The sequence below is a fragment of the Rhinocladiella mackenziei genome (genome assembly GCF_000835555.1).
Source record: "Rhinocladiella mackenziei CBS 650.93 unplaced genomic scaffold supercont1.2, whole genome shotgun sequence".
Lineage (NCBI taxonomy): Eukaryota > Fungi > Ascomycota > Eurotiomycetes > Chaetothyriales > Herpotrichiellaceae > Rhinocladiella > Rhinocladiella mackenziei.
In genome coordinates, this window is record NW_013550603.1 from 3,313,292 (window position 1) to 3,340,305 (window position 27,014).

The 27,014-nt window shown below is 49.4% G+C and overlaps 11 protein-coding genes across 11 annotated transcripts; 5 read left to right on the forward strand and 6 right to left on the reverse strand.

The window, feature by feature from the left end:
- Positions 1–343: 343 nt before the first annotated feature.
- On the reverse strand, positions 344–823 carry Z518_02972 (uncharacterized protein; the record flags this gene model as incomplete). Its single annotated transcript, XM_013419998.1, has 4 exons — positions 344–410; positions 475–500; positions 551–643; positions 698–823. The coding sequence occupies 4 exons, from the start codon at positions 821–823 to the stop codon at positions 344–346; spliced, it is 312 nt and encodes a 103-aa protein (XP_013275452.1).
- Positions 824–1,203: 380 nt separating this feature from the next.
- Z518_02973 (uncharacterized protein) lies at positions 1,204–2,635 on the reverse strand (the record flags this gene model as incomplete). Its single annotated transcript, XM_013419999.1, has 2 exons — positions 1,204–2,086; positions 2,145–2,635. The coding sequence occupies 2 exons, from the start codon at positions 2,633–2,635 to the stop codon at positions 1,204–1,206; spliced, it is 1,374 nt and encodes a 457-aa protein (XP_013275453.1).
- An 845-nt stretch (positions 2,636–3,480) lies between these two features.
- Z518_02974 (uncharacterized protein) lies at positions 3,481–4,502 on the forward strand (the record flags this gene model as incomplete). Its single annotated transcript, XM_013420000.1, has 3 exons — positions 3,481–3,509; positions 3,540–3,616; positions 3,676–4,502. The coding sequence occupies 3 exons, from the start codon at positions 3,481–3,483 to the stop codon at positions 4,500–4,502; spliced, it is 933 nt and encodes a 310-aa protein (XP_013275454.1).
- Positions 4,503–5,685: 1,183 nt separating this feature from the next.
- Z518_02975 (uncharacterized protein) lies at positions 5,686–7,533 on the forward strand (the record flags this gene model as incomplete). The annotated part of the gene is made up of 1 exon (XM_013420001.1): positions 5,686–7,533. The coding sequence occupies one exon, from the start codon at positions 5,686–5,688 to the stop codon at positions 7,531–7,533; it is 1,848 nt and encodes a 615-aa protein (XP_013275455.1).
- Positions 7,534–7,740: 207 nt separating this feature from the next.
- Z518_02976 (uncharacterized protein) lies at positions 7,741–8,739 on the reverse strand (the record flags this gene model as incomplete). Its single annotated transcript, XM_013420002.1, has 1 exon — positions 7,741–8,739. One exon carries the CDS (start codon positions 8,737–8,739, stop codon positions 7,741–7,743), a length of 999 nt encoding a protein of 332 aa, XP_013275456.1.
- Positions 8,740–9,996: 1,257 nt separating this feature from the next.
- On the reverse strand, positions 9,997–10,590 carry Z518_02977 (mitosis protein dim1; the record flags this gene model as incomplete). The annotated part of the gene is made up of 1 exon (XM_013420003.1): positions 9,997–10,590. The coding sequence occupies one exon, from the start codon at positions 10,588–10,590 to the stop codon at positions 9,997–9,999; it is 594 nt and encodes a 197-aa protein (XP_013275457.1).
- A 158-nt stretch (positions 10,591–10,748) lies between these two features.
- Positions 10,749–11,750, forward strand: Z518_02978 (deoxyhypusine hydroxylase; the record flags this gene model as incomplete). Its single annotated transcript, XM_013420004.1, has 1 exon — positions 10,749–11,750. One exon carries the CDS (start codon positions 10,749–10,751, stop codon positions 11,748–11,750), a length of 1,002 nt encoding a protein of 333 aa, XP_013275458.1.
- An 80-nt stretch (positions 11,751–11,830) lies between these two features.
- Positions 11,831–12,202, reverse strand: Z518_02979 (uncharacterized protein; the record flags this gene model as incomplete). The annotated part of the gene is made up of 1 exon (XM_013420005.1): positions 11,831–12,202. One exon carries the CDS (start codon positions 12,200–12,202, stop codon positions 11,831–11,833), a length of 372 nt encoding a protein of 123 aa, XP_013275459.1.
- Positions 12,203–12,645: 443 nt separating this feature from the next.
- On the forward strand, positions 12,646–17,980 carry Z518_02980 (uncharacterized protein; the record flags this gene model as incomplete). The annotated part of the gene is made up of 3 exons (XM_013420006.1): positions 12,646–12,775; positions 12,824–12,974; positions 13,024–17,980. 3 exons carry the CDS (start codon positions 12,646–12,648, stop codon positions 17,978–17,980), a joined length of 5,238 nt encoding a protein of 1,745 aa, XP_013275460.1.
- Positions 17,981–18,932: 952 nt separating this feature from the next.
- On the forward strand, positions 18,933–20,940 carry Z518_02981 (uncharacterized protein; the record flags this gene model as incomplete). Its single annotated transcript, XM_013420007.1, has 2 exons — positions 18,933–19,071; positions 19,118–20,940. 2 exons carry the CDS (start codon positions 18,933–18,935, stop codon positions 20,938–20,940), a joined length of 1,962 nt encoding a protein of 653 aa, XP_013275461.1.
- Positions 20,941–21,808: 868 nt separating this feature from the next.
- Positions 21,809–25,411, reverse strand: Z518_02982 (uncharacterized protein; the record flags this gene model as incomplete). The annotated part of the gene is made up of 2 exons (XM_013420008.1): positions 21,809–25,221; positions 25,270–25,411. The coding sequence occupies 2 exons, from the start codon at positions 25,409–25,411 to the stop codon at positions 21,809–21,811; spliced, it is 3,555 nt and encodes a 1,184-aa protein (XP_013275462.1).
- Between the last annotated feature and the right edge of the window lie 1,603 nt (positions 25,412–27,014).

Genomic DNA, 27,014 nt, shown 5'->3' on the forward strand with positions numbered 1-27,014 from the left:
CCAAATTCTGAGTCTAACAGTCGCCCGTCTGACGCGAAGCCTCGTTGGTGTCCTTTTCTTCATTCCCTTATCACGCATTCCAGAACCTTGCGCCTCCTTCGATTCGGAGCCAGGTGAATCATCAAGCCAAGCCCGTCATTCTCAAAATCGCCGGTGACCTTGCCAAATGCCCTCGAACTTGTGCTGGCGCCTCTTTTTCGCAATGACTCGTTCTCATGGCACTCGGTATCAGAATTCAACAAGACTTGTGCGCCGCTATTTCAATACGCCACCATGTAGTTTGGTGGCGATATACCCCATGATTGTCGATTGCATTGCATTTGATCGAGAAATTGGATCGCTCTTAGTCATGTGCATGGACGGTGGATCTCATGACCCAGGCTGCGGCGAGATGAGAACGACTGAATCTCCTAGTCACATGTTAGTTGGAGCGATCGAGGTATTCTAAAGAGGAATTGCATGCCTCGAACAAACAACATTTCGAATTGTTTCTTCGTTGCCTGGCCCTGTCAGCATCTAGCTTGCAGCAGAAGATGCGCGATCAATGGACCTTGACTATCTCCTCCCCGTCGTCCTCTTCTTCGATGATGTAGATCGTCTCTTCCACCTCTCCAAGCACAAGGTTGCAATGGCTATCGTATGCCTGTCTGAGTATTAGCCTGACTCTTTCGCTGTAACTGCATTCGCATCTCCATACATGCAATCTTCCTTTAAGTTCCCGATCTCCACGAAGACGAACGAAGACGACCTCGTCGAGGGACAATCGTACGAGGTCGAGAGGTTCTGAGACAGAGGTGGCTGCCTCGTCTGTCGTATCAGCCATTATAGGTGAACGCGCCTGCGAATGACTTGCAGTCAACAGGTACTAGTACTCTGTGATGTTGTTTTGAAGAGTGTCTGAGGCCGGAGCGGCCTTGGCACTCGAGCCCGCATTTGCTCTGCGGACTCGAGGCCTCGTAGTTAGTCCTCTCCTCGTATAGCAATTTAGTCTATTCAACGCGCGTAGCAAGGCTCGTGGCGCGACAGGATGGGCGAGGACGAAAACGAGCATGGATCACAGAAAAGATGCTTGGAGGAATTGGACCTTCCCCTTTGCACTCTATGATCTGCAAACCTCCCTCAAGCACAGTGGAACTTGTCAGACTCTCAAGAGGCGATCGAGAGGACGTGAAAATTTACGTTAAGGAGAGATAGTGAATCTAGTCACATATGCGGCCAATATACAGTCCAGTTGACACACTGGAAAGCACTGGCGGGCACTGCTCGAAGGCCAATGATATCTTCCAACAGCACGTACAAGCGACATACAGTATAAACAGCACAGATGGGCTGGGTGAAGAGAATCGACTTCAGCGGCACATCTAGCGCGGGATCCTTGTCTAGGGAATTGTTGAACCGCTTGTTGGCCAATCTGCCCAGGAGCCCCGTCATAAAGCGGTCGCCATGGATGGGCAAGGTCGCCTTTCGACCTTCCCCTTCTATGTCGGAAGCTCCCTCTTTTATTGAATTACGAGGTTGAGGTAGTGCCACCTCAACTATCCCAACAACGATGGTGAGACCCATAGACAACGAGGTACAGATGCGCCAGATCAACCTCTCTGCCGCGGAGGGAAACTCGAAGTTCCATGCAGCCATGAAGATTGCGGAGTAGACCAGGGTTATGCACAGAGTAATAACAGATCCTCTCCGTGGGAGCTTGGGAAAGCTAAAGGATGACAAGCGTTGAACGGGACGCACTTTGGGCCGTTGGCGTATGACGCGCAGTTTCCGTAGGATGTTAACGTTGTATTGCCAAAGCTGGGTTGCTATCCATTCTTCGCGGCTCACGAAATCGAGTGGTGTCAGCCGGTATGGTTGAGACGCTACATCTTCAGCGCTTTGGAGGATGTGGTGGATAGTGTGATCGGTGTTCAGCACGATCGCCGTCGAGACGTCCATTGGTTTATTTCTCCAGCAGAAATTGATCCCCAAGGTACAGAAGATGAATCCGATTGTTGTGATCTCAATAGTTGTCACGGCGAGGTTCTGCGTTGGTCTTGCGATGACATTGAGAGTGAACCAGATGATTTGACAGGAAGTGATGAATCTAGGAATCGGATGGTAAGCAACATTCAATACTGTGGGCCTGGCGCAATTCCACCAACCTCGCTAGTCCGTCGGATTTGTTCTTGTCGTCGATCATGGCTTTGTTGATTTCAGGATACCTGACATAGCCACGCTCTATCAAGTAGAATAGTTGTTTCGCATCGACAGGAAACGGCTTCCAGTCACGAGTCTGGAGAATAAAACCGCCCATGTCTGCATAAAACGCATGCATCGTGGTCCAGTCCTTGTAGCCCTTGTCGTGGAACGATTTCATTGAGGCGTGTGCACGCATGTACTGTCCGAGAGCCAGCATAAAGATGAATTCCGGGCCAAGCATAGAGAGGCAAAACATGTGCCATTTGTCCCAGAACAGATCCCTTTTGCTATGGTCTGTAGTAGGGACATTGACGCAAATCGAGGACCAGCTGCACAAGAAGACCGTCACGGCACAAGACACTGCCAGGTCGAAAGTGCCACGGGTGTTTGGCTGCGGGACCCAGCCTCGAATCAATGTACTCTCACTGTCTGTACCAGTGTCCCTGGTGTTCATATTGATGTGAGGAATACCTGTGTATGAACTCCAATCTCTCCATGAGCTCTTTTTCTGGCAGAATGAGTAGACATAGCCGGGTAGGTCCAACTTGCTGGTCGAGGAAAACCGAGTGACGCATTAAGACTAAGCCTGAAAACCTCGGTCCCCTCCATGGTTGGTCTTGAGTGCATTTTGCAGGTTAGGGGTTGTATCAAGCCAGTTTCATACCCATGTACCCAAGACCATGAAGTTAAACGCCGACCATGGCCCCGTTGCATCTGGGTAGATAGCGCCGACTATACATGTATTTCTTCAGAAACTATACAGTGCAATCGGACCTACCCCAATACTCTTCTCTCGTCAAGTTCTGATCAAGTCTGGAGCAAGCTGACCGATAGTCGTCGGAGAGCTGGACGTTCGTCACCCGCAAAGGGCCCCAGCTGACGCGCCTCCAGGAGAAAGGGAACAGGCGTTCTGGGAAGACATGGGCTAAGACTATTCTTATTGCTTGCAGTCGCATTAGGTGGCATTCTGAATAGCATGTAGGAGGTATACGGTGCAGATTGTACAAAGTAGACAAAACACCCAGGAGACTACCTGCAGATCAAATAGAGAAGCGCCGTCTCGCTCGGTGTTTGAGACTTTGCCAGCTCGGTACCGCCTACTCAGCCCCCTAGGCCCCTTCTTCCACGCTATCGTGCATTACTCCGCCCAAAGGCCTCGACCCAGTGCCAATTTGTTCCGCTGTTCTTGAAACCAAGCATTTTCGGAATCTACCACTTATTTCTTTTGCATCTTGTATAGGTCTTGTGTTCGTGTCTTTCTTGATCGTCATTCTGTTGTGTTAGCTGAGTATTGCTATTATGCCGGGCAAGTATTCCCCAAGCTCAAGGTATGTGTATGTAGCCACTAACGGCAAAAGTATAGAAAAGAAATCGCGGCGACTCAAGCTGCGTTACGTTGCCGGACTGTTGTCTGCACTTGCAGCAATACTGTTTGGTATATTCAGTGTTCACTCCGTCTACCTTAGCCATTGGTTGACGCATGGATCTCTCTAGCTGTGATTGCGAATGATGGGACAGAAAATCCCTCTGTACAAGAATACTACACCAGCCTGGAATCACGATTAGGATACTGGTTACTACTGGGCAATACACGACACTGTGGACTCTACCCGAAAGGTCAGATCTGGCCTTTCCCTGTTGGCAAAGCACAGCGAGCCATGGAGAACCAGCTGTACACCAAGCTGGGTCTCGAGCCTGACTCCCGCGTTTTGGACGCTGGTGCAGGATCCGGATATGTGGCCATGTTTATGGCGGAGAAAGGTCTAAATGTCCAAGCTATTGATATTACACCCCTACACGTCGAAGAAGCTCGGCGTAACGTCGAGGCGCGCGGCCTCCAAGACAGGATCTCTGTCCGTCTTGAAGACTATCATAATCTTACGGACTTTCCCAGCGGCTCTTTCGACGGTATCTATACCATGGAGACTTTTGTGCACGCAGATGACCCTATGAAGGTGCTACAGAATTTCTACCGCCTGCTCCGCCCTGGCGGCGTACTCGTACACAATGAGGCAGACTTCAACCGAAATTCCGAGCTTTTGCAGGACGTGCTTCGTCTCTCACACTGTCAAAATACACTGGAGGAGGGGGCTTTGACTACCATGCTGGAACAAGCTGGATTCAAGGACATTGAGCTAGATGACCTGACCGACGAAGTTCTTCCTCTGTGGCGCCTGTTTGGGGTCATTGGATACGTCCCCTATCGAATCTTACAAGTCTTCGCCCTCCACACTCGGTTCACGAACTTGATGGCCGGGGTCGAATCCTATTTGCATTGGGGAGAGGGGAGGTACATTTCTGTGAAGGCAATAAAGCTTTGAAATTGTTGTGAAGCGGTATGGCTCTCCGGGCAGTGGGACTGTAATGCTCTCAAAATTGAGTGTAAGATATTGGTCCAGGCTTGCCGATCAGACCCTGAGTCTCATACACGTGTTTCTTTTTGGTTCACTTCGCCAACTCAACTTTGCCCATTGGCGAGCCGGAGAAGTCTAATCGAGCGCAAGGGGCGGGAAAGATCAATTCTTCTGTATATGTCGTCAGAGCAATAACGCCGCTATCATGCCCGTCCAACGGGGTTCCATGGGAGTCGACCGATACTAAAATGGGCAAATGAACGGTGTATTCACATGGAACACTGCGTCCACCAACGCTGGGCAACCCGCTCGAGGACAGCCGTTGTTCGTACCGTCGAACATCGCACGACGCATTTATTAATTAGCTTCTAGTGGTGAAAGTTCTGAAAACGGATCACACCGAAGAAAACGTCTACCTTTAATTTGATCCAGTTAAAGGCAAGATATTCAGTTATTCAAACCCGTTTGTGAGAGGTGAGACTTCGTTCTCGGGTCTCAACTTCCTGTTATCGGTGCTGGGGAGGGGCCCAAGGGGTTGCCTGGCTAGGTGCTACGTAGGCGCCTATCTATGCGCAGGGTTAGCTATCACGTGGAATCACGTGAGGACATCACGTATCACAGCTCTACACTGGACGCCAGTGAAATTTAGGCACTCTTGGCATAAGAAAAAAGGTACGGACAAGCAGGAGGCCGCCGGCGACTCGCTGTTACCTGCTACCTTTTGCCTACAACGCAATTTTTGAATCCAATGCGTTACTGGTAGCTGCCTCTCTGCCTTTAGCTTCTTGCGGTCGGCGTTTCTGGTGTCTCACTCCTGAGAATCTTGATGCAAGGTTTGGTGCCTCTTTCGAGGTTCATCAATGGCGTCTTTCAGCCCTCATCCAGCCGTATTCCTCACTTGACGATCCACATCCTTCGCCGACAAAGTTCTTCTTCCACGCGCAGTCGACCAAGATGGCCTGGTCCAATTGCCCAGCGCCAAAGACGGCGACAATACACGTCTTCAGTCGATGACGAGACTTCTCTTACCCCTTCGGATTCACCTATTCTCCCCGACGAAAAGGATGCGCCACTCCAGTCATTGATTGATGAATTTAGCGGAGTACCTCGTGTGCGCTACCCGAAGTATCGCTTTCCAGCATTGATCACTATGGAAGAGTTATTGCAGGAGAACAACCCCGACCGAATCCTTCTGGGCCTAGTCAGTCGCTCAATTGGTGACGTTTTCGTCGCCAACGCAGACGACGATACTTTTTCTCAAGCTATATGTGCATTGCATCCAGACCATTTTATTGTCCCCTATCGAGAACTCCATCACCATCTCAAGCCCTCTTTGGAGGTACAGCCACGTTACCGACTGGTAACATCTTTGGAAGAACGCATAGATACCTTCATCAAAATCCTCGACACCTTGGTGGTTCTAAGACAAGAGAAGGGTTACATAATTTCCCTCGAAGTTTACCGGCATCTGTTACACTGTGCAGCAGCAGCAGGCCATAGAAGTCTGGCAAAAAATGTTTTTCGCAAGTTCATGCCTGAGGCCAACGTCAAACCCGACCTGGAATGTTTCAATTACTTCATGGAAGCACTCAATTGGAACAACGCATATGGCAGGCACGAAAGATACCATCTGAGAGTGATTCCATACAACCTGCATCGACGCTCATCTCCTCAGGAGTACAAAGGCTTTACAGGCCATGAGGTAGCCTCACCGACCCATCCCGGCAATCCAAATTCAATCAGGCTAGAAATCTTGAGGACTTTCAATGAGCTTGTCAGACAGGGTTTGCAAGGCAATGAAGCTACTTTTTGCAATCTGATGGTTGCTATGGGCCGTGAAGGTGACATTGCTAGCGTAAAGAGTGTCCTCAAGTCAGTGTGGAATATCGATGTGGACGCCTTGGAACATTACGACGAAGAAGAGATAGAGAGCCCCAGGTTTTATGAGGATGATTCGCCACTTCGGCCTTCTGGGCGCCTACTGTTTTCCGTGGTTCACATCTTCGGTACCAACAACCAAATCAGTGTCGCAAGCATGTTGCTCGACTACATTTCTCGGAATTATAATCTTGAGATCCCGGAATTCGTCTGGAGTCACCTTCTTGAATGGACTTTTGTACTTGCCAGCCAGGATCGAAACTACAGAATTCAAAAAGGATTTGGTATTGGTCGCGTTTCGGGCCAAGCAGTTGAGTCTCTGTATACTGTGTTCCACAGTGAACCTTTCAACGTCAAGCCAAAGATCGTGGATCTAATGTTCAGAGTCAAAGTTAGAGCCAAAAAAGGAATGCTTGATATGACACTGGAAGATATCCGCGAATGCATGCGAATGCTTGAAGAGGATCGGACAAATGTCTCGATCTTGTATGACAAGATGCGTTATCACTTGGATCGTGGTTACTACACCTTGTTCAAGAGCGGTATACCAGCTGCTGACTTTCTGAGATTGAGGAGGGAATTCGTGCTCGCTTCCTTGAAGCTAGAGTGTAGTCTTCAGCTCATCATTATTGCCGTCCGCAACGTCTTCAAGGAAAAGGAATGGCCATCCGCAGGACGTGGTGTTGAATGGCCATATCGAAGACTACCCGGCCTGGTTAAGGAATGGTCAGATTTCCTGCCCAACATCGTGCCCTACTACACGCCTACCGGGCACGTCACCTTATTGGGGGAGGAACACCGGAAAGGGGCCATTCGATCTGCAAACTCCAATCAAATGACAAAGGCAGGGTCGATGCGAATCATGTTTGACAGTTATAGCCCTGCTCGTCTCCTCCATGCTGCAGATTTCGTGTACCGGAAACCTACAGGTCTTACCGCGTTCTACGAGGAAGCAGAGGCAGACTCCGAATCCGTATATACCGACTGGGTTTCGGAAATTGAAAAAGAGCAACGCACACAGCGTATGGAAGCGAAAGATTCCAAAATATACTTCCCAGCAGCTGACTACAGGATGGATGAGTGGAGGCCCTGGTCTAAACACATAGGAAGTTGGCCTTGATCAATTCTCTTCATCTTCATTCTTGTTGTTGAAGATTCAGGTTCATCCACGGACCGACGCTTGCAAGTGTGTAACATCATCATGCATGGACATACCTAGGTATCTGGACTAAATTAGCGAATCGCCTCCCAAATAAAATTTCTCCCAAAACGATGGAGCGAAGATTAGTAGAAAACCTCTCACCAGCCACAAACCTGGGATATCATATCACGTCGCAATAATCTTCTCACTCCGCAAATCATTAACAACCATGTACCGGCCTAGACTTATCCAGCCCCATCGAAACCAAACCATTTGACTTTTGTGTCCGTTCACCATAGCTTCCCTTGCCTTGCGGTACCTCGAAATGTCATTGACAAAAACCAAACGGTCAGCGCTCTCCTTTTTGCCTGTGCCTCTTGTCCCCATCGCGTTGCCGACGATGCTGCCGTAGATTCCGTTCAAGAGCGTGGGGATCGAGTCGAGAATGAAACTGTACTTGCGCACGATGTTTATCGAAGGAAGCGTATACAGAGCCACGGGACAGGCGTAGCCCGAGTGCCCGCACATGATCTGCTTCACAAACAGACTGGCGCCATAATACAGGGCTTTGTGGTTCGGGTGTTTTGAAATCCCGTGCTCATCGAAGGTGATGAGCACGTCAATGGTTGCGCGAGGTCCTTCGCGCTGTGCAGAAGAAGGTGTTGCTGGCGTAGTAGAAGGGGATTTTGCGTGTTTGTTGGACTTTGATTTTCGCCGGTCCTTGTCCTTGTCCTTCTCTCCGGCCTGTGGCGCAAGCGGAGGTGGGACATTGAGATGCGGCGCAAACGCACTGGCAAGCACACGCGCGATCTCTTCGGGTTTCCACTCTTCATTCATACCGTCCTTGAACCGTGCGTCGTCGAGAACGAAGACATCTTCCCTGCGCCTTAAGCCCAGTGCAACCGCAGCCTTCTCTAACTCCAATCGCCGCGTCGACCCGAGCCCTTCGCTGTTGCCCGTGCTCATACACAGGATTTTCAAGTGATTCTGTAGTTGTGGCGCCGTAAGGGCCTGGAGGGTCGGGTTGAAGAACATGGACTCATCATCAGGGTGTGCGATGAGGAGGATAATACGCTTGTTGCGCAAGAACGAGGGTACTGACGGAATACTGTTGGCGGTGAGGTGCCAGAGCGCAAAGACTAGGACCGGTATGAGGATGAGGGTAGCAAAGGTCGCAGATGTCATGTTGCGATAGCGAGATCACTCCAGTAGCGAAGTTCTCTGGCGTCGAGAGGTTGATCGTTTACACGGGGCGATAACTGGTCCGAAAACGCGTCTTGTGAGGTGGGTGGGTTCAAGGAAGATCTCGACAATGCAAGTGATGTCCGCGACTCGTTATCCCAAGCGATATGCACAGCAAGGTTAGCGACTGCAGCTGAAAATTTATCACGCATGTTCACGTGCGTAGTAGTTTAGAGGGAAAAGAGGATGAAACCCGGAGGACTCTGTTCCAGGCTGCATGAACTCGTGGAGAATTCGAAGATGCGGTAAAGGCGGTCAAAATCAATGGTGGTTGCATTACGAGGTGTCGTACGGAGTAGAAGTCTAGCTTTGACGATTCTGGAGCTCGCCTCGCTTCAGGATCCCAATCAAGTAGCGGACTTCCCCACTCAAATTAAATCACCGACCGTCAGGAGACCAGGTTTGGTGCTGGCGACGAGATGAAGCCAGAGTACTTGCTCTGTAGAATGAAGTGTGTTGCATTTGGGAAAAATACTGGATCTGGCTGAGTCACGAGGCGCATGATATTAAGGGGAGTGGGTCGTGGATGTTGGAATTCCTCTTCATTTGGTTACAGATTTGAAGGTCGAACTATTGATCGGCGGTAGACGCAGCAAAACAGCAAGCCTCCTGAGCTATGACCATTTTCAAAAGCTGGCAGACAAACATGTCATTGCGGCGGCGCAGGCAAAACGGCAGGCTTGGGCTGTGCACGATACCATACGTCACAGACATAGGAATCACGCAATTTCGAGGACATGTCGACAAGGGCATCGTTGGACACGTTTCGCAATTCAGGTCTCTGAATCTCGCAGGAAGATGGCCCAAAGGCATGACAAAATGGCTTGACACTGTGTGAACGAGGACGAAGGGGTATACTCGAGGAAGAAAATAGGCGAACCTGGTCTCAAAACCTTGCGGTCTTGTAGATTGAATTGTGTCAGCAAATTATCATTGAATGTCCTAGTTTCAAAGAGAGACCAACCAAGCAATTCCCGACTCCTTTTCTTTCGGCCGGGCACATCTTTCGTTTATAGTCCTTGTGTCGTATGGTAATCTTTGTTTGCAGAGGCTGCATAGCGTGGTGAACGGGTGTTCGAATCACTACCCCGTCCTCACGTGGACTGAGGCTCGGGCGAAGATGGAGAACGGATGGATTCGCATAACCTTCCGGTCGACGCTCAGACTCGATGCTCAGATGCCATCCATATGTAGTTGCGTTTAGTATCTGTATCTTGTCGAATAGTCTTTAGGTGAAACAACCAAACCCCGTCCTTTCTTTGCACCTTTGTAGATTGTTTCGATGATGTCGATCAACTCTTGCTTGTCCTCTAGAACCCAGTTCAGCTTGTTGTTGTTACCGGTACCGAAATCGCACATCATGTGCTTGTTGCGGAAGAAGAACATGAGAGTAACTGGATCGTAGAGTTCGTACATTTGCTTGAAGTCGGGAACTTGGTCGAGATCGCAGACGTAGATGACAGCAAAGTTCTTGACTCGATCGGCGATTTTGTAGAGAACTTCATCTTGACGCATGCAGTCTGGGTCCCAGTCACGACCAAAACGAATCACCACCAGGCGCTCGTCTTCGGAGAGAATAGCCTGATCGACGTGCCAGCCAGTAACGAGGTGAGGAATTACGACGGAACCCATATTGACGACGGACTCGTTGTCGGCAAGATGGAAGGATAAGTTGAGTAAGTCTCGCGCAACCTCTTGAGGTAGAGCGTCCTTTGATGGGAGAAGCTGAATGTGTGTTGATAAGGAGTTGGGACGAGAGAAAATGAAAGAAGATTGAAGTTGAAGCCACACCATAATGAGGCTTGGCTGGCCAGGCTGAGGGGCAGGAGTCACGGGGCGATAAGGCAGCTAGGCTTACCCCGCGAGAAATTTTGGAGATTTCGCGAAGTGTTTTTTTCGGGTCAACAGTCTTGTTCGATTCTTTCTTCTCGTACTACGGACATTCTGACGAAATGGCACTAGCTGCCACCGAAGTGTCTCCTTCAGACCTTGACCCGACCATTCTAGCCCTCCGGAAGGACTTGATCTCTGAAAATGTGTCTCTTGCCCGCCGATTTCGTGCCCTCTTTTCCCTCAAATATCTCGCTTCTCAGACCCCGGGACCTCAGGCCACCGGCGCCATAGAGGCTATTGCGGCAGCCTTTACATCTACATCCGCCCTCCTAAAACACGAATTGGCCTATTGTTTGGGCCAGACTAAGAATCTTGTGGCAGTGCCCTTTTTAAGGGCTGTTCTTGAGAACAAATCCGAGGATGCTATGTGCAGGCACGAGGCGGCGGAAGCTCTTGGAGCACTTGGAGACCTAGGAAGTTTGCAGATCATGAAAAAAATGAAAGACGATGGACAAGAGCCAGTTGTGGTGCGAGAAACCTGTGACATTGCAGTTGATCGCATCCAGTGGGCACATTCAGAGAGCAGAAAGACGGAAACCCTCAAATCAAGCGATTTCGCATCAATTGATCCGGCTCCCCCAATGCCTCTGACCTCCGAGTCACCATCGATCCCAGCTCTTAAGAAGACTCTCCTCGACACTTCATTACCTCTTTTCCAACGCTACAGAGCCATGTTCACTCTGCGCGATCTCGCTTCCCCGCCTGACCTCCCAACAGCAGAACCAGCAGTGCACGCTCTTGCCTCCGGTTTCGTTGATCCATCAGCTTTATTCCGACATGAAGTTGCATTTGTATTCGGCCAGCTGTCACATCCAGCCTCGATACCAGCCTTGCAATCCGTCCTAGAAAACACCAAGGAGGAAAGCATGGTCCGGCATGAGGCAGCCGAAGCGCTCGGTAGCTTGGGAGAAGAGCCCGGTGTGGAGGAGATGCTTCGACGATTCATTGATGATCCAGAACAAGTGGTCCGTGAGAGCGTCATTGTCGCCCTCGATATGGCAGAATATGAAAAGAATGGCGAGATGGAATACGCCACAATTCCAGCAACGGTTGCGTCATAGTTGGGGGGGAGTCTTGGAAGAATTATGTTTAGTGTGCATTCAGGGCGTTGGCATGATATACCAAATTCGAGTGTCCGATTTTAGTTGTTTTGAACATCCTTGTATCCGCATTCACATCTGTAAAAGACTGTTGTGCCTTCATCGGCGCTTCGTAGTTGTTTGGTGTGATAAAACATCTCCGAGCGATGACAGGCAGGGCAATCTCGAGCTATGACGGCTTCCACCTGTAGATCCTCAGCGTTGATGCTCTGCACCTCGGAATGTTTAGATCGCAATGCCGAAGGGAAAGCGCTGGGTTTGGAAGCGGACGTTATTATTTTGGATGAGGTGTCTCGGGTGTATTGGAAGCAGTCGTCACATTTGACCAGATCGTCCTTGTTCTCCCCTGGCACGATGCGAGGGAGCAGTGAGCCACAAGCATCACAAAAGAGAAGGCTCCCTATGGCGACCATTGTATGTGTGGAGGTGCGGTTGTGAGAGACTTTGCTTGACTTTAGAGAAAATTTTTTTTTTTTTTTTTTTTTTTTCCCTTTAGTGATTTCACTGTATGGGATGGAGATCCATGTTGAAGCCCTGAGGCTGCAGATTTGTTCCTGGCTGGTCCCAAAAGGGTTTAGGCCAAAATCTTTCGACCGCCGTTCAGCCAACAGATCGCATCTGCAGTTTTTGCCGCAGACCTTCTCTGGCCTCTCTATACAACTTATTGAGTTCGTCCATCCATCTATCAATCTACCTTGAAGTATCCATATCTTCCCCGCGAATACATCGCCAAATATGCTTCCAGTGGCTCCTATGCTGCTGAAGCGTTCCTCAACTCAGCGTCTTTCTTCCCTGATGATACTCATTGAATTATTCCAGGCGAAGTATCGCATACATTGAAGAACGATCAACCACAATGGCAGGGAGAGATACTATTGAGGTTGTCATTCCACGGCAACCTCAACATCACTCCAATTCCAGACAACTCACCGTGGACGAGGCTTTGCAATATACTCCCATGACTACATCCATTCTACCTGCGCATGGTACGAATTTCCCACATCTGTTCTAGGCGTTAATACTAAAGGCATCAGACCGCATTCTTATACCGCAGTTGAGCCGCTCGAGTGATATACGTCTCACCACTTCGGCCGAACGTCAGGCTGCATACGGCGCCGAGTGTTACTCTCCCAAAGTCAAAGAGCGACTTGCCGTCTTGTTAGATCCTAACCGCCTTTCAGAAATGTATGACCCAGATTCTACCTGATCAGACTTTCCTTCTAACGTGTTTAAGAAAATTCAAGCATCATCCTGTTCAAGATAACGCCGGAACCAAACTTGATTTGAATCCGATACAAGAGATGGTTTTGAAGATGACCAAGATCGACTACACCTATCCTTCTACAGATCCATCTCAGCCTCCTGTTCGGAGAACAGACACCAAGAAAGCTTTGCAAAAGCCGGCCGGTGCTAGAGTCGTGGTTGAAATCCCCCGGCCACCTTCATCTTTCCGCCGGGATGACTACGCTGCCATACAGGATTCACCCAAACGACAGAAAGTGAGCGATTCTCAGGTGAATGGCCAGATGGCTTTGGCTATCAGCTCTAAGAAGGAGAAAGCTGTCCTCCTGTTGGCAAACTTTGAAAACCAACTCATAGAGATTTTCGAGATTCAAGATCGGTTGGCTTCGGATCCCTCAGCCTCGTCATCAGCCGGACCTATCCATGCGATTTTCGACTTATCCCATGATAAGGATGATGCAGAGCCACGTTTGGCAATTCCATTACAAGAAAAATTGCAGGCAATCTTGGGTCAGCTCGTCTCGTCTGACTGTCTAGGTGACGCATCTTCGGAACATCTTCAGCGGCTGCAAGGACTATGTGAACCTGCAATTGAGGCCGCACAGTCGATCAATTTGAAAATCCCCTCTGATCCATCTGATGAAGATATCGCAATCTGGCTGTCAAAATTGCACAGAGCAGAAAATGGAGCGTTCTCGGCTTGTACATTGATTTACACTGTTCTGGGTGCATCCCAGAACGAAGACCTTATCAACCTGGAGGTTCTTCAATGGCTTCCAAACGTTCTGGTGAATCTGTTTGAGAACTGTCTGATACCGATCGTTGAAGCTCGACCAGATGGACCTGACAGCCGATTATTCGAGCTCTCCTCGGCAAACAGCGACTCTCTAAAGAGGCTACTCGATGTCGGCCGGAAGCTCCTGGACCTTGTTTCGAAGGTGTGTGTGCAGATCAAAGGCGCCGGATCTATTGTCAACTCCACTGAATTCCTCGCATCGAAGCTCATTTTCGTTCAAAATGCTTACCACGACAAAGCATCGGCGTTAGGCTCCCAATCATATGAACGATTGAGGAAGCAGGCTATGGCAGCGCTTGCTCAACTGTACGCTGCATTTCCTCCCGAGAGAGGAGCGATTCTGGATGAAGTCTTGACATCCTTGGACAAACTACCCTCCAACAGTCGAAGTGCGAGACAGTATAAGCTGGGGAATGGCAAAAATATTCAACTCGTTTCAGCACTGTTCATGCAGCTTGTTCAGACACCAGCTATGCAATCACGAAGGAGTGAAACACATAAAAGGCGCCGTCTACACCGAAATCGCCCGGGAGATTCAGAAGGCTCGGATGATGAAGACTCAGCCAACGATATGGAGGCGGATTTAACGATAAATTCAGATCAAAATGAATCTGATCCTCTTCCGAAGTTAACTCAAACCGCGGATAATCTTTTCGATGATGCTTTCAAAAGTGCTCAACAGATTGTGGGATGGATGGTTGACAAGGCCTCGAAGGTTACCAAGACTGGCGACTCACCTTACCGCAACATCCTTGATCTCTTCGTTGAGGATCTCACCGTAGTCCTTCCATCGATAGACTGGCCGGCTTCAGAGCTGCTACTTACCGTGTTGGCTCTGCGGATGATAGCTCTTGCTAAGAATGACAAGGCAGCTTCTACCAAAAACATGGCTCTGGAATCTCTCGGACTGATGGGTTCTGCAATTTCCGTGACACGAGCATCTGCACGGAATCTACTGTCATCGATTCTACGGGATGGAGAATCAAATTCTGTCGGCCAAGCTCTTTCAGATCGTGTCAAGGACCGAGCCCATTTTTTTCTGGAGAACAGCGAGCTCATCTCTTCGAACGGTCCCTTCTCAATCGTGCATTCATATCTGAATTCCAAGAGCAGAGAGAGCTTGAGGACGAAGTCCGCGAAAGCTTTCTTTCTTGTACAATACGCCACCTTGATTTCTCGAACGCTGAAAGGACCGCATGATGCAGAACGTGAAATCGAGTTGGATTCGAAGTTGGCAGCTACTGTGTCGGCGATCCTTCAACAGCTCTCCGAACCAGATGAGTACCATGATGTATCTGATGATATCGGCGCAGTCACAAACCAAGAAGCTCAGTTGGCGTATATGCTGAGTATTCTCAATATGCGGTTCTGTCGACGTTTCCCGGACATCGCTAAAACTCTCGCCTCATCCCTTTCAAGTGATCAAGCTCAGGTACGAAGTCGCAGCTTAAAGAGCGTGGTAACCATTCTGGAGACCGATTCAAGCCTTCTTGACTGGGATCCCACCATAGCGGACGATGTCTTCAAGTGTGCGTCCGATGATTCCTCATTAGTAAGAGATTCGGCGTTGTCTTTGATCGCCAAATTCATCATGCCTAGACCAGCACTTGAGGAAAAGGCATTCAGACGGCTCCTGAAATGCGCTGTTGACGCCAATGTCAGCGTTCAGAAACGCGCCATGGGACATTTAAAAGAGATATATCTCAAGGAGTCGAGACAGAACATGAAGACGACCATTGCCATTGAATTCCTCCGACGAACCGCTGATCATGAAAGTTCTGTGGCCGACCTCGCCAATAAGACCTTGTCAGATATCTGGGTTGCTCCAAAGTTGACCTTCTTGACCCATGCCGGCGAATCAGCTCAGGCTGAGGTCGCTATCGAAGATCTGAAAACTCATATTGTCGGATGCGTCAATAGCGACACTGCTGCACTGGCGCCAGTGCTCAAAGACTTCCTGATATGGAAGCTGAAAGATGCCAAAAATGCCGACCAAGTCCAGGATCTTTATGCGCGGATAGTCAAAAGACTCTTGGATACTGCGAATGGTTCCGAAGCAGGACCAGCAGACTTGACCACCCTTGTGGCATTCGCAGAAGCTCGGCCGCAAACTGTGGTACCGGGAGACTTGACAAGCCTGAAGAGTTACCTGAAAGATCTATCCAAGTCTGACAACATTCTAAAATTCAAATCGGTGGTCGCTATCTTTCGCTGTGTGCTCCCTCAGTTGTCGAGCACCCAAGCCCCTCTCCTAAAAGAAGTTCAATTGGATCTCATGAAGGCCGCCAAAAGCCTTGTCCGTCGGCAGGAGTTGGAAGAGGTGATGTCTTGCTTGAGAAGCATTGATGGCGTCCTCCGCAACACGGGGAGGATTGTTGCATTCACCATATCAATCTTGCAAAATGTGCTGCAGCCTCAGATCGCTCCCCCGCTGAAAGAGAAATTGACAAAGGAAAACCAATTGAGCGAGATTCAAGCGAGGGAGAATAAAGCGCGGGAACAGTCCCTGCGTCTCGCTGGCACCGTTGCAAAACATATCGACCTGGAAAGTTTTCGAAAGAGTTTCCAAGCCGACTTTCCCACGTTCAAAAGTGGGTCAGTCGCCGGCTTCATCGCCGATAGCATCGTGCCTTTTACGCTCAGAACTTCACCCGTTGAAGTTCGATTGAAAGCATTGGAGAGTCTGGGTTTGATTTGTCAAGCCTGGCCGGGACAGTTTAACAAAAAGCATGTTCGTCAAACATTTTTCGAAGTCCTGGATGGACCTTCATCCGCCACCATTCAGGAGAACGACATCTCGAGGATGCAGCTGATGGTGCTTGGGATATTTGAAGAGCTCTATGGAATGCGTGCCAGTGCAAAGGACGAAATGAATAAAGCTGAAGGGGACACTGATGTTCAAGCGCTAAAGAACATCGGAGGAGACAGCAAAACTCGCGAAGACGACAGTGCCATTTCTATCATCACCAACCCTCTGGTGGATCATTTACTCCGGATTGTGATGGGCGAAACCGGGGAGAAAGCATTGCTTGCCGCAAAGACTCTGGCTAGTATCGATCACCAGGGAATGACACATCCGAAGCAAAGCACTTCAGCTTTTGTAGCGCTGGAGACCAGTACGGACTCCAGGGTGTCTGAAGTGGCCAGAGTTGCTCATGAGCATCTCCATCAACAGCACGAATCGGTTTGCGAAAGAGAGTACATTCATGCCGTTTTCGATGCATTTCGATATCAAAACGAGGTATTCCACGATCCCCGTGGGGGTGTCTTCCCCGGATTCCGATCCAAACTGTCAGCAGCCTTTGCGATTATCAGCAGCAGTGGGTCGAAGTATGTGAAGAAATTCCTCAGCAATCTAATCACGAAACTCAACACGGAGATCTTAAAGTTGAATCTGGGCGACAAGGACATTCCTGAGCATCTCTTGTTTGTCCTGTTTGTGACCCAGAATCTCGCATTCTTCGAGTATAAGAAGATGGACGAACTGCTCCATACTGTGCTGCAACTGGAATTGGCATTCGGAAAGAGTGGGGTGGAAACGGCACAGGCCATTGAGACCCATATTCGCCGAGAGGTGGTCAACCAGGCTCCGGCTAACGAAAGAGATGACTCTGTGCCAATCGATCCAATCACCATACAGCCGCCTATTGATCCAGCGCCGCTGAGGAGATTGGCAACTGCGGCTTGCGCAATTACCTTGATTTCCGAAGCTAGGAATTTCCTCAAGAGGCAATATGGCATATCCCGGGATGTCAAAATGGCCATGCAGCAAAACAAACAAACAAAAGAATCGAGCAAAGAACCAGTAAAGGTTCACGGAATCACCGGAGACAAGTTTTGGACCACGACCAACTCAATATTAGCATCTCTCAGCAGTGCCCAAGCAATGATTGAGCGATGCAGGGAGTTTGTTACGCTTGTGGCAGTGGATGATGAGGTGAAGATCGCAGAAGAGGAAGGAGAAGTGTATGCGATGGACATGGCACCCGAGGCAAGCATGAGCGCACCACGAGGGAAGAAGCGCAAGAGTATGAATGGATCGGTTGGGGGTACGCCAAAGAAGCCTCGCGGCCGACCGCCAAAGAACGCAGGTGGAAGACGCTCATCAAGTATATCTTCGCTGGATGATCCGGATGGCGACTTTGCTGAGTGAAACGGGTAGGTGAGTTGGGTTGTTCAACAAGTTTTTCGGGGCTCTAGGTGTGATGCAAGGCTTGAAACTGGCGTTCTGGTGCAAAACATGAAAGAAATGATATTCATGCGAAAGATATTTTGATCAATTGGGCACGACGGCACAAGGCAACCAGCTAAGGCTGTGGACATGATATACGATACCCCACATAGTTATTCCGTGGCCACTGATGGCTGCTAGACGAAAAATTTCGAAATCAAAGAGAGGATAACCTACTCAATAGACATCCCGTATACAAGTCCACCGACTTAGAACGGGAAGGGGATAAAGAACAGAGCTAGATCAGGGGAGGCTACATCAAGAAAGCTATTGGTTGGAAAGGGTGGACTAACTATGAGGAAGCAGCTGGCTGGTTGATAAGCAACGGCGGATGGATGAGATGAAGTTTGGAAAGGGAGATACGGCTGCGAAGAATACGGCGACGATTGGCGACAGCAACCCGAGATGCTTCGACAGGCGATTGGTGATGGGGGCATCAACTTGAAGATGGCGGTTCGAGGGGGTCGTTTCTTCTCCCACTGCAGCGCCGCAGCTCCGGTCTCGACGTCGAGTTTCCACTGGTGCTGAGGCGAAAAGAAAAGCTTTCATCGGGCGCAGTTTCACTCTGTACAGCTTCTGGCCACGGCTACATATATTTTATTATTTTTTCCATTCCGTCCTATTCTCAATGCGCCGGATCCATTCATTCCGCCAGTCCTCGCTTGATTAACCACCCAATTCAGTGGTCGTTTCCTTTTCAATCTCCTCTTGCTCGGCAACAAACAAACCACTGCGCTCGTCAGTCAGTCTCGTTCAGCATGAGGTAGAACTGCATTTCTTTCCCCCTCTACGAGAGCACCATGGAGGGTTTTCCTCGATTGGCCTGCCGTGACCTGCGTCCTCTTCGCACCTTTCACCTCTCGCAATGTCAACCATGTCGGTCTTTCAAACCTTCTCTACCATCTACGAAGCCTCTGCCGAGCTCCAGACTGTTATATTCTTCGTCAAGAAACTCTCGTCGTATTGTCTCACAGCTTCCCGCGCACTTACTCCGACGAGCTCCGGCGGGGACCGTCCGCTTCATTTCTACTAAAGAGTTGCCCAATCACCATGGGCCAGTCGCACGATTTATGTACCGTGTTTTTGCCTGGACTGGAATTTTCATCGTCTTCAGCGGGAGCCTCATTTTCGCATTTTTCCTGTACGATGCCTCCACATACCGCGAACAGCCAGACAAGATGGGTGACATTCCCGTGTCCGAAGCTGCCCTGTCCCCGAGAAGAGGAGGACCCAAAAATTTGCCCATCGCAGAGGTTTTGGTTGATGATGAAGACTGCGATCTTATGCGTGAACAAAAACACAAGCCCAAATTGGTCATTCTCGGAACCGGATGGGGAAGTGTTGCAATGTTGAAAGAGCTCAATCCCGGAGACTATCATGTTACTGTCGTCTCCCCTGAGAACTATTTCCTCTTCACCCCCATGCTGCCTTCTGCCACCGTTGGAACTCTGGAACTACGTTCCTTGGTCGAGCCTGTTCGCAGAATAGTCAACCGATTGAGAGGTCATTTTCTTAAAGCCGAGGCTGTGGACGTCGAATTCTCTCACAAACTGGTCGAAGTTGCTCAACTCGACGCTGACGGGAATCGACAGCACTTCTACCTCCCCTATGACAAATTAGTCATTGGAATTGGTTCAACCACCAACCCCCATGGTGTCAAAGGCTTGGAAAATTGCAATTTTCTCAAAACAATCGAAGATGCCCGTCTTATCAAGAACAAGGTCCTCCAAAACTTGGAATTGGCCTGTCTCCCTACTACCTCGGATGAAGAAAGACGAAGGTTGCTTTCCTTTGTCATCAGTGGCGGTGGTCCCACCGGTGTCGAATTCGCAGCAGAATTATACGATATGCTGAACGAGGATCTCTTAAACTCATTCCCCAAGATCCTGCGGAATGAAGTTTCGGTGCATGTCATTCAATCTCGAGGTCACATTCTCAACACCTACGATGAAGCCTTGTCCATTTATGCCGAGAAACGATTCGAGCATGATCAAGTGGAGGTTTTGACAAATTCTCGCGTGAAGGAAGTCACTCCAGATCGGATTATATTTACCCAAATGGAAGATGGGAAGCCCGTAACAAAGGAACTTCCCATGGGCTTCTGCCTCTGGTCCACTGGGGTTGCACAGACTGATCTGAGTCGAAAGGTGGCCCAAAAGCTGAGGGATTTCCAAAATAACCGCCATGCCCTTGAAACGGACACACATTTGAGACTTATCGGAGCTCCTCTTGGTGATGTCTACGCCATTGGGGACTGCTCTACCGTTCAAAATAATGTCGCCGATCACCTAACGACTTTCCTTCGTGGCATGGCATTTGAGCAAGGCAAAGATCCGGATAAACTTCACATCACCTTCCAAGATTGGCGATCTGTGGCTCAAAAAGTGCGCAAACGGTTTCCTCAAGCTGCAGGCCATCTCAAACGACTTGACCGGCTCTTTGAAGAATATGACAAGGACAAGTCTGGAACACTTGATTTTGGTGAACTTCATGAATTGTTGGTCCAGATAGACAACAAGCTCACCTCTTTACCTGCGACCGCCCAACGAGCCAATCAACAAGGTCAGTATCTCGGCCGTAAATTCAACAAGATCGCCGCTGCCATTCCTGGATTCCGGGCCAATGAAGTCGATTTCGGTGATTTGGACGAAGCAGTGTACAAAGCTTTCGAATATCATCATATGGGCAGCCTGGCTTATATCGGAAATGCCGCCATCTTTGATTTCGGGGGATTGAATTTCAGTGGTGGACTCATGGCTGTTTACCTGTGGAGAAGTATTTACTTCGCTCAGAGTGTCAGTTTCAGAACGAGAATGCTTTTGGCTATGGACTGGAGCAAGAGAGCTTTGTTTGGAAGAGGTGAGTTTTCTTTTTCTTCCTGATTCATTTGCCGCTTTGATATTGATATGCTCGCAGATTTGATGAGCTTTTAACTTTTTCCCTGAAGTTGTGCCACTTATCCTGATCTCCATCCATATATGGCTGTGAGACCATTTATCGTCTCGAGTGCGATTCTGTTCTCCCAATTCCAGACAGGAAACAAGTCAACAAGACAATCCAGCTTGAAGCTAGACTGCGATTCAAGAAGGGATAGAACGCAATCAATCCCGAATAAACTCAGATTAGATTTGGCTCCACCTCCGATCCAGGCGGGATCATGAGATAGGTGACTTCAGAAAGCAATTTGCCCCCAATTGAAACAACTCTGGCGTAAAAGTGGACTAGAGAACATAGAGAGGAAGAAACAAGAGAACCTGGAGATGAGATCGATTGGAATGAACCCAATTGCCTTGATTTGTACATACCCATATACCGCTGAAGTTTTCCCTTCATGTCGACGGCAATGATAAGAGAGTAGTGGCTATTGGAATAGTAGCAGCGAAAGGAGCGACGGCTATGCAGCAAACAGCGTGTGCGCGGCTTTGGCCCTCTCCACCCTGATCTTGAATTTGCCTGTTTTGTCCCCTTTTTATTTTCCCTCGTGGCCTTTGATAGCCTATCCTCCTATGAAAATTGAAAGTCGAGGAGATACATGTACAAATGTGCCTCGGTGCTGGTTTCAACTCAAAGTCTGGACGCCTGCGAATCGATTCTCTTCTAGAATTCCTCTAGCCTTATATCAGGGCAACGCAACAGGACCAACTCGGGCTTTTCAAAAGAGGCTCACGATGCTTTATTGCAGGCAACTTAAGTCAAGTCCCATGCATCAATCACTCAATATCCATGTCCCCAACCACTTATTGATCATCATCAATTATCATCTTGGACCTCATCATCCTCGTTGGCCCCATCTACTTTCGCCGCAACATCCTCCTCGCACTCCACATCCCCTCTACCCCTGACATCTTTAAAAACAGGCTTCCGCTCCTCCCATCGCCTGATCCCTTCCCCATCACACGTCCGCCGGACCTCGTGCTCTGCCACATCCAACAGCTTTGCCATCTCACCGTGAATTTCCCCAAACATAGCCCCCTGCCCGCTGTGCCCGCGCAATCCTTTCGCAATCGCAAACCACTCGCGTACGCCCGCACGGGTGATCAGTGTATCGCTCCCACCCCTCACGGTCGTCGCACGGTGCACAAGTCTTAAAACCTCTCTGCGCGCCGTAGCCGAACAGATGGGTGTTAGATAGTATGCAAAAAGGCGTGAGAAGACATGGGCGCGGCGGAAGAGGTCCATGTCTGTCTCGGTGCGAAGAGATTTTGTGAGCAGTGAGAGGAAATGTTCGATCTCGAGAGTTTGTGCGTTCATACTGCCGCCACTGCTCAGCTCAGTGTCGTCGGCTTCAGGCTCGGTGAGAAATGTCGTGGATAACAAGTCCGACAGTAGATGCGGGATCGACCAGCTAGGGCTACGTAATAGGAAGCGGTTTGCCTTGCGGTAGAATGGCGAGCTTGGGTCTGCGATCACGGGAAGCATATGGATTGCTAATTCAGCGACGATGGATGGAGGCGGAAGGTCCCCTCTACTTGCAGTGTAAGCGCGGATTGTCTCGCTGACTTCGCCTAACAAGAGATAAAGTTGGATTCTTTCGTCGTATGCTGATTGTTCGACGGCGTGTGTGACGGTTTGAAGCGTGTGGAAAGCTTGAATGCGGGTTTCCTGTGAAGGTGAGATCAGGCAGCGTAACAGACTTGCGAGATGCCCTGATTGGATCTCGGATTCGAAATCTGGTTTGTTCCAACGCTCGAGTCCGGTCAAAGACGTCGGGATGGCCGGTGGAGGAGGAAAAGAGGTCGTTGTAACGTCGTCATCATTGAGGTCTTGCTGTAGAGCTGATTCAGCGGGCAGGCCGTTCTTTCCAAGGTTCCCTGACTCGGGTTCTTCGAGCGTGCTTGCATATCCTAGATCGGGCAGGGTTATAGACTTCTTGCGCTGTTTCTCAAAAGCTTTTTCGAGTGCCGCTCCCGCCTTCTCGTTTCCCTCACGACCTTTCACCATCTCCTGCCGAAATTCCATCATGACCCTATAGTTCTCACCCGCCACATCAAGAGCTGAGAAGAATCTAGCAATCCATTCAGCGATATTCTTGATTCCTTGTTCGTCTTCCTTTTGGGGGACGAAGAACCATTGCTCCGCGACGCAACAAGCGACAAGGCTCAGCTCCTTCGAATCCGATACCATTTGCTGCATCTGCTCCAGTTGATCCAGATACTTGGCCGGTCTCTGCATCGTGCGCGTTATGCAATTGTCTAAAAATTCATATGCGGCTGGCTCTGGTTGCCACTTTTTGGTCGAGATCAAGCTCTGGATCAATGCTTCCAGGGACCGGGTACTAGAATTCAATATGCCTTTGCTGGTCAACATAGATCTGAGAATCGGTATTGATTGTTTTGCGACGGCACCTTCCAGCGACGGAATACAGCACTGGAGTAGCCGGACAATCAGCGAAAAACTATCAGTAATTGATTTATGAAACCACTTTGTTGCTGGGGAGATATCTGCGATTTGAAGAAGGTGGACTACTTGCTCATCGAGGATGTCTCTGCTTTCGGTATCAAGGCTCTCCGGCTCTCGAGTTCGGAGCGCTTTGCTCAGAGTGGGACCGATGTCAAATTTGGAGCCGGCTGTTGTGGATGGTAAGATCCTATGATAGGCAGCAATACATTCGAGAACCGTCGTGCGGACTTGTTCCTTATCATTTCCCAGACTTTGCAAGGTGGTGATGACGTCTTGTAGCACCGGAATACGTTCGACGAACAGATTGATGAGTTTTCTGGACGCTTGACTCCACAAGGGAGATTGAGAAAACGCGCGTTCAAACGTCCGCACGACAGAATCGAGCTTTTCAAATGCAACGGTCAGCAGGCGAGTGGAAGACATCGTCATAATATCTTCGTTGATGCGGAGACATTTCGTGATGGTAGATCGATCGAATGGGCGCGGAACAATGCTTTCGATGACAATCGATAGAGGTGGTGGTGTTGAAGCCTTCCCGTGCCAGCCACAATTGGGCGGGACAGGGAGCTGGACGACAGAGAAGAGGAATGCAAATTGACCACGCCATAGTGGGTTGTCTCCCGGCGGAACAAGGAACCTTTGCTTTTTGGTGAAGTACTCCGCTACGAGCTCTGGAGCGGCCACAAAAATTGAAGTGATGAGGTTTGCTTGCTGAATGTCGCTCTCTGGTCTGAGCGTCTGGATGAATGTTGACAGGGTTCCGTTCTTGACGGGCACTTTTCCGGAATAGTGGTCGAAATAATACGGCGAATCGAGGCCGAGGTCGATCATGTCTTCGTCTTGCCTTTGACTTTCTGGGGAGGTTCCTGGAGGGTACCACCCCGATTGAGGCACCAAAACTCCCCTCGTCGTCGTGCATACCTGCAGGAGTAGTTGATGCAAAGCATTTCGAACACCGGTCACGCGATCAATACCGTCGGATTGTGTCGAACCCGCTTGATAATCATAGAGTTTGGCCAGAGCAGACAGTATTCCAGAATTGAAGCATCGACTCTTGATCTGTTTGGAGAGAGCGTTATCTTCGAGCACGGATTTTTCAAGGGTGCTCAGAAACCTAATGACGATATCGGCCTTTTCATTGGGAAGACTGCGAAGCGCCGAATACAAGGTTTTCCCATGAGTGATCAGCTCGGACTTGGATGTCGAGTCAAGATACTTCAAATTGGCCGACAGGAATTCCAATGCAGCTCTATGAGGTGTAAATCTTGGGCCGTCAGCAGATTCGGATGCGGTTTGGGCCAGGATTCCGTCGAGTCGTCGGTAGAGATGGTCTCGTCGAGCGAAAACATTGCTGGCGAGAGCTCCGCCGTCGAAGCTGGTGATTTCTGTCAGGAGCTGTAGACACAGAGAAGTAATGTGCTCTTTGGATCTCGGAGAGGAGAGGCCTTTATCAAGAATGCGCAGTTGATCTCGTTTCAACAAACTATGGCACAGGGATAGCCCAAAGTCGCGGAAATCTACGTCACTGGAGATGGTTTGGAAGAACTGGACGAGGGCCGAGGTGACTGCCGATAGGATTGGTTCGTCATTGGATTGGCTTGCCGAGGCCCAAATGGATAATAGGTCAGGGAAGTCAACTTGGTCGTGAGAGGTGGATGATTGGGTTTCGCAGTAGTCTTTCAAAATCTTCAGCTGACGAGCCCGGTTTGAGGAATCCTGGTTCTCTGGAATGGTGGAAAGAAAGTCCGTGAAATGGTCGATTGCTAAGGAGGGTTAGACAGAAGGGACTGGTCGATGTATAGCGAACGCACCTGATTTGACCTCAAACGGGGAACTATGAGACAATTGCAGAAGGTGCCTTAGCTGGTCTGAATGGGTGAAGGACACGGAATGAGCTGGTATGGTGCGTTCTACCTTTCTTCTCTTCCTCGACCCCTCTTCCCTCACCGCCATGGCGCAATTCGAGTGAGATCAATGTTGATGGAATGAATGAGGCGGACACCAGAGTTTTTGTAGGCGGCCGAATGCGGTTTAGTCTGTAGCGAACGCCAAGACTGTTGCCAAGATATACAAGCGTTATAACGCTCGAAAGAACTTCAGCAACAACCAGCAATATGCTATTGAAATGTCCACTGTCGAGTATCGTATCTTGAACCACGATATGCTGTGAAAGGTCTCCTGTCGAGTATCTTATCTTGAAATACTACATGATATGAAGGTTTCCTTGCTGAACCACAGCCTATTTGGAACTGGTAACGACTCTGATTGCAGTGATATATTGGGTTATGGGTTTCAAATGTAGTGCTTCAAACCCTCCACGTAGTTGAATGAAGTTTTGCTTGCGTGGAGTTGTTTGACTTAGTCAAATGTGAAACAGTTTCTTCATTGCTGTAAGTTTTGAAACATTTACTGCAAATCCCGAGGTCAGGCCGTGCTTCAGTCAGTTCTTCACAGCGGTGTTTCACTGCAGCTTTCCCTCCTGTTGTCAAGTGGATTGTATTGAGTGCTCTGAGGGTCGTTGTAGTCAGCATCTTGTTGTGGGTTTATAGTATTGTGGGATTATCAAGGCAGTATGTATGGCGTTGCCATGCAAAAGGGGGGACGCACGTGGAATGGCACAAATTTTCCAACCAATCAAAACAAACCATTTTCGGAGACCAACAGTGAGGCTGACCAACCACGAGGCTCTGTTCCCCTGACTCACGAGGTCAGAGCCACCCATCTGTGATTCCTGCTGAGGACTTGAAATATCTCGGTCTCAGGGCTACGTCTGACTGCATACTGCCGAAGGCTTGCCATGTGTTTCGAAGGGGGCTTATATGGTCGGATTCCAACATGAGAGCACCGCTGTCGAGTAGGAACGCTGAGATGACAGCCTACCAGGAGGTAAGAGACATTTGCAAACTGTTATGCAGGATACGTGATGGGGTAGTTGCGTCTCCGTATGTATGGATAGACAATCAATCACACAAGCGCTTGCTACCCTTAGGGCTGGGCCCATAGTAAAGGCTGTCGGGCTGTTACGACGTTGAGCAAGGCCAGCTACTACACTATCAGGCTGTCATATGGCAACACTGTTCTGCTGTGAGCTGGCTAACTGGTATGCTCTTCAGTAGAGTATGCCGCCTGGTCGACGTCTCCATAGAAACTAATAACAGCGTGGGGCCACATACTCGGCAGCAATGCCCATAGGAGGGGGGTTATTATTCTGTACACTATGCCTCAACTCTCCCTATTCTGTACACCCCACTAACAGACCTTGTCACCGTTAACCTGGCGACGGCAAGAAAATACCAGTAAGTGGTGTGACTGGAGCACTGACGCATTGAACCCCAGTTGCGTTGCGAAGCAAGAAACACGTTTAATTCCCCAAAGACGGCAATACGCTACCATCGATCCCGCGACTTCTTGGAAGGCCAGAATCTACAACTGTGAATCCTGATGTTGGCCGCCACCTTGAGGAGCCTTGAGATTGTCGAGAAGCTTCAACAAAACCCACGAAAGTCTCACGAGCATCGCAAACGCAAGAGGTACTTTGATAAACTAGATGAGAGCA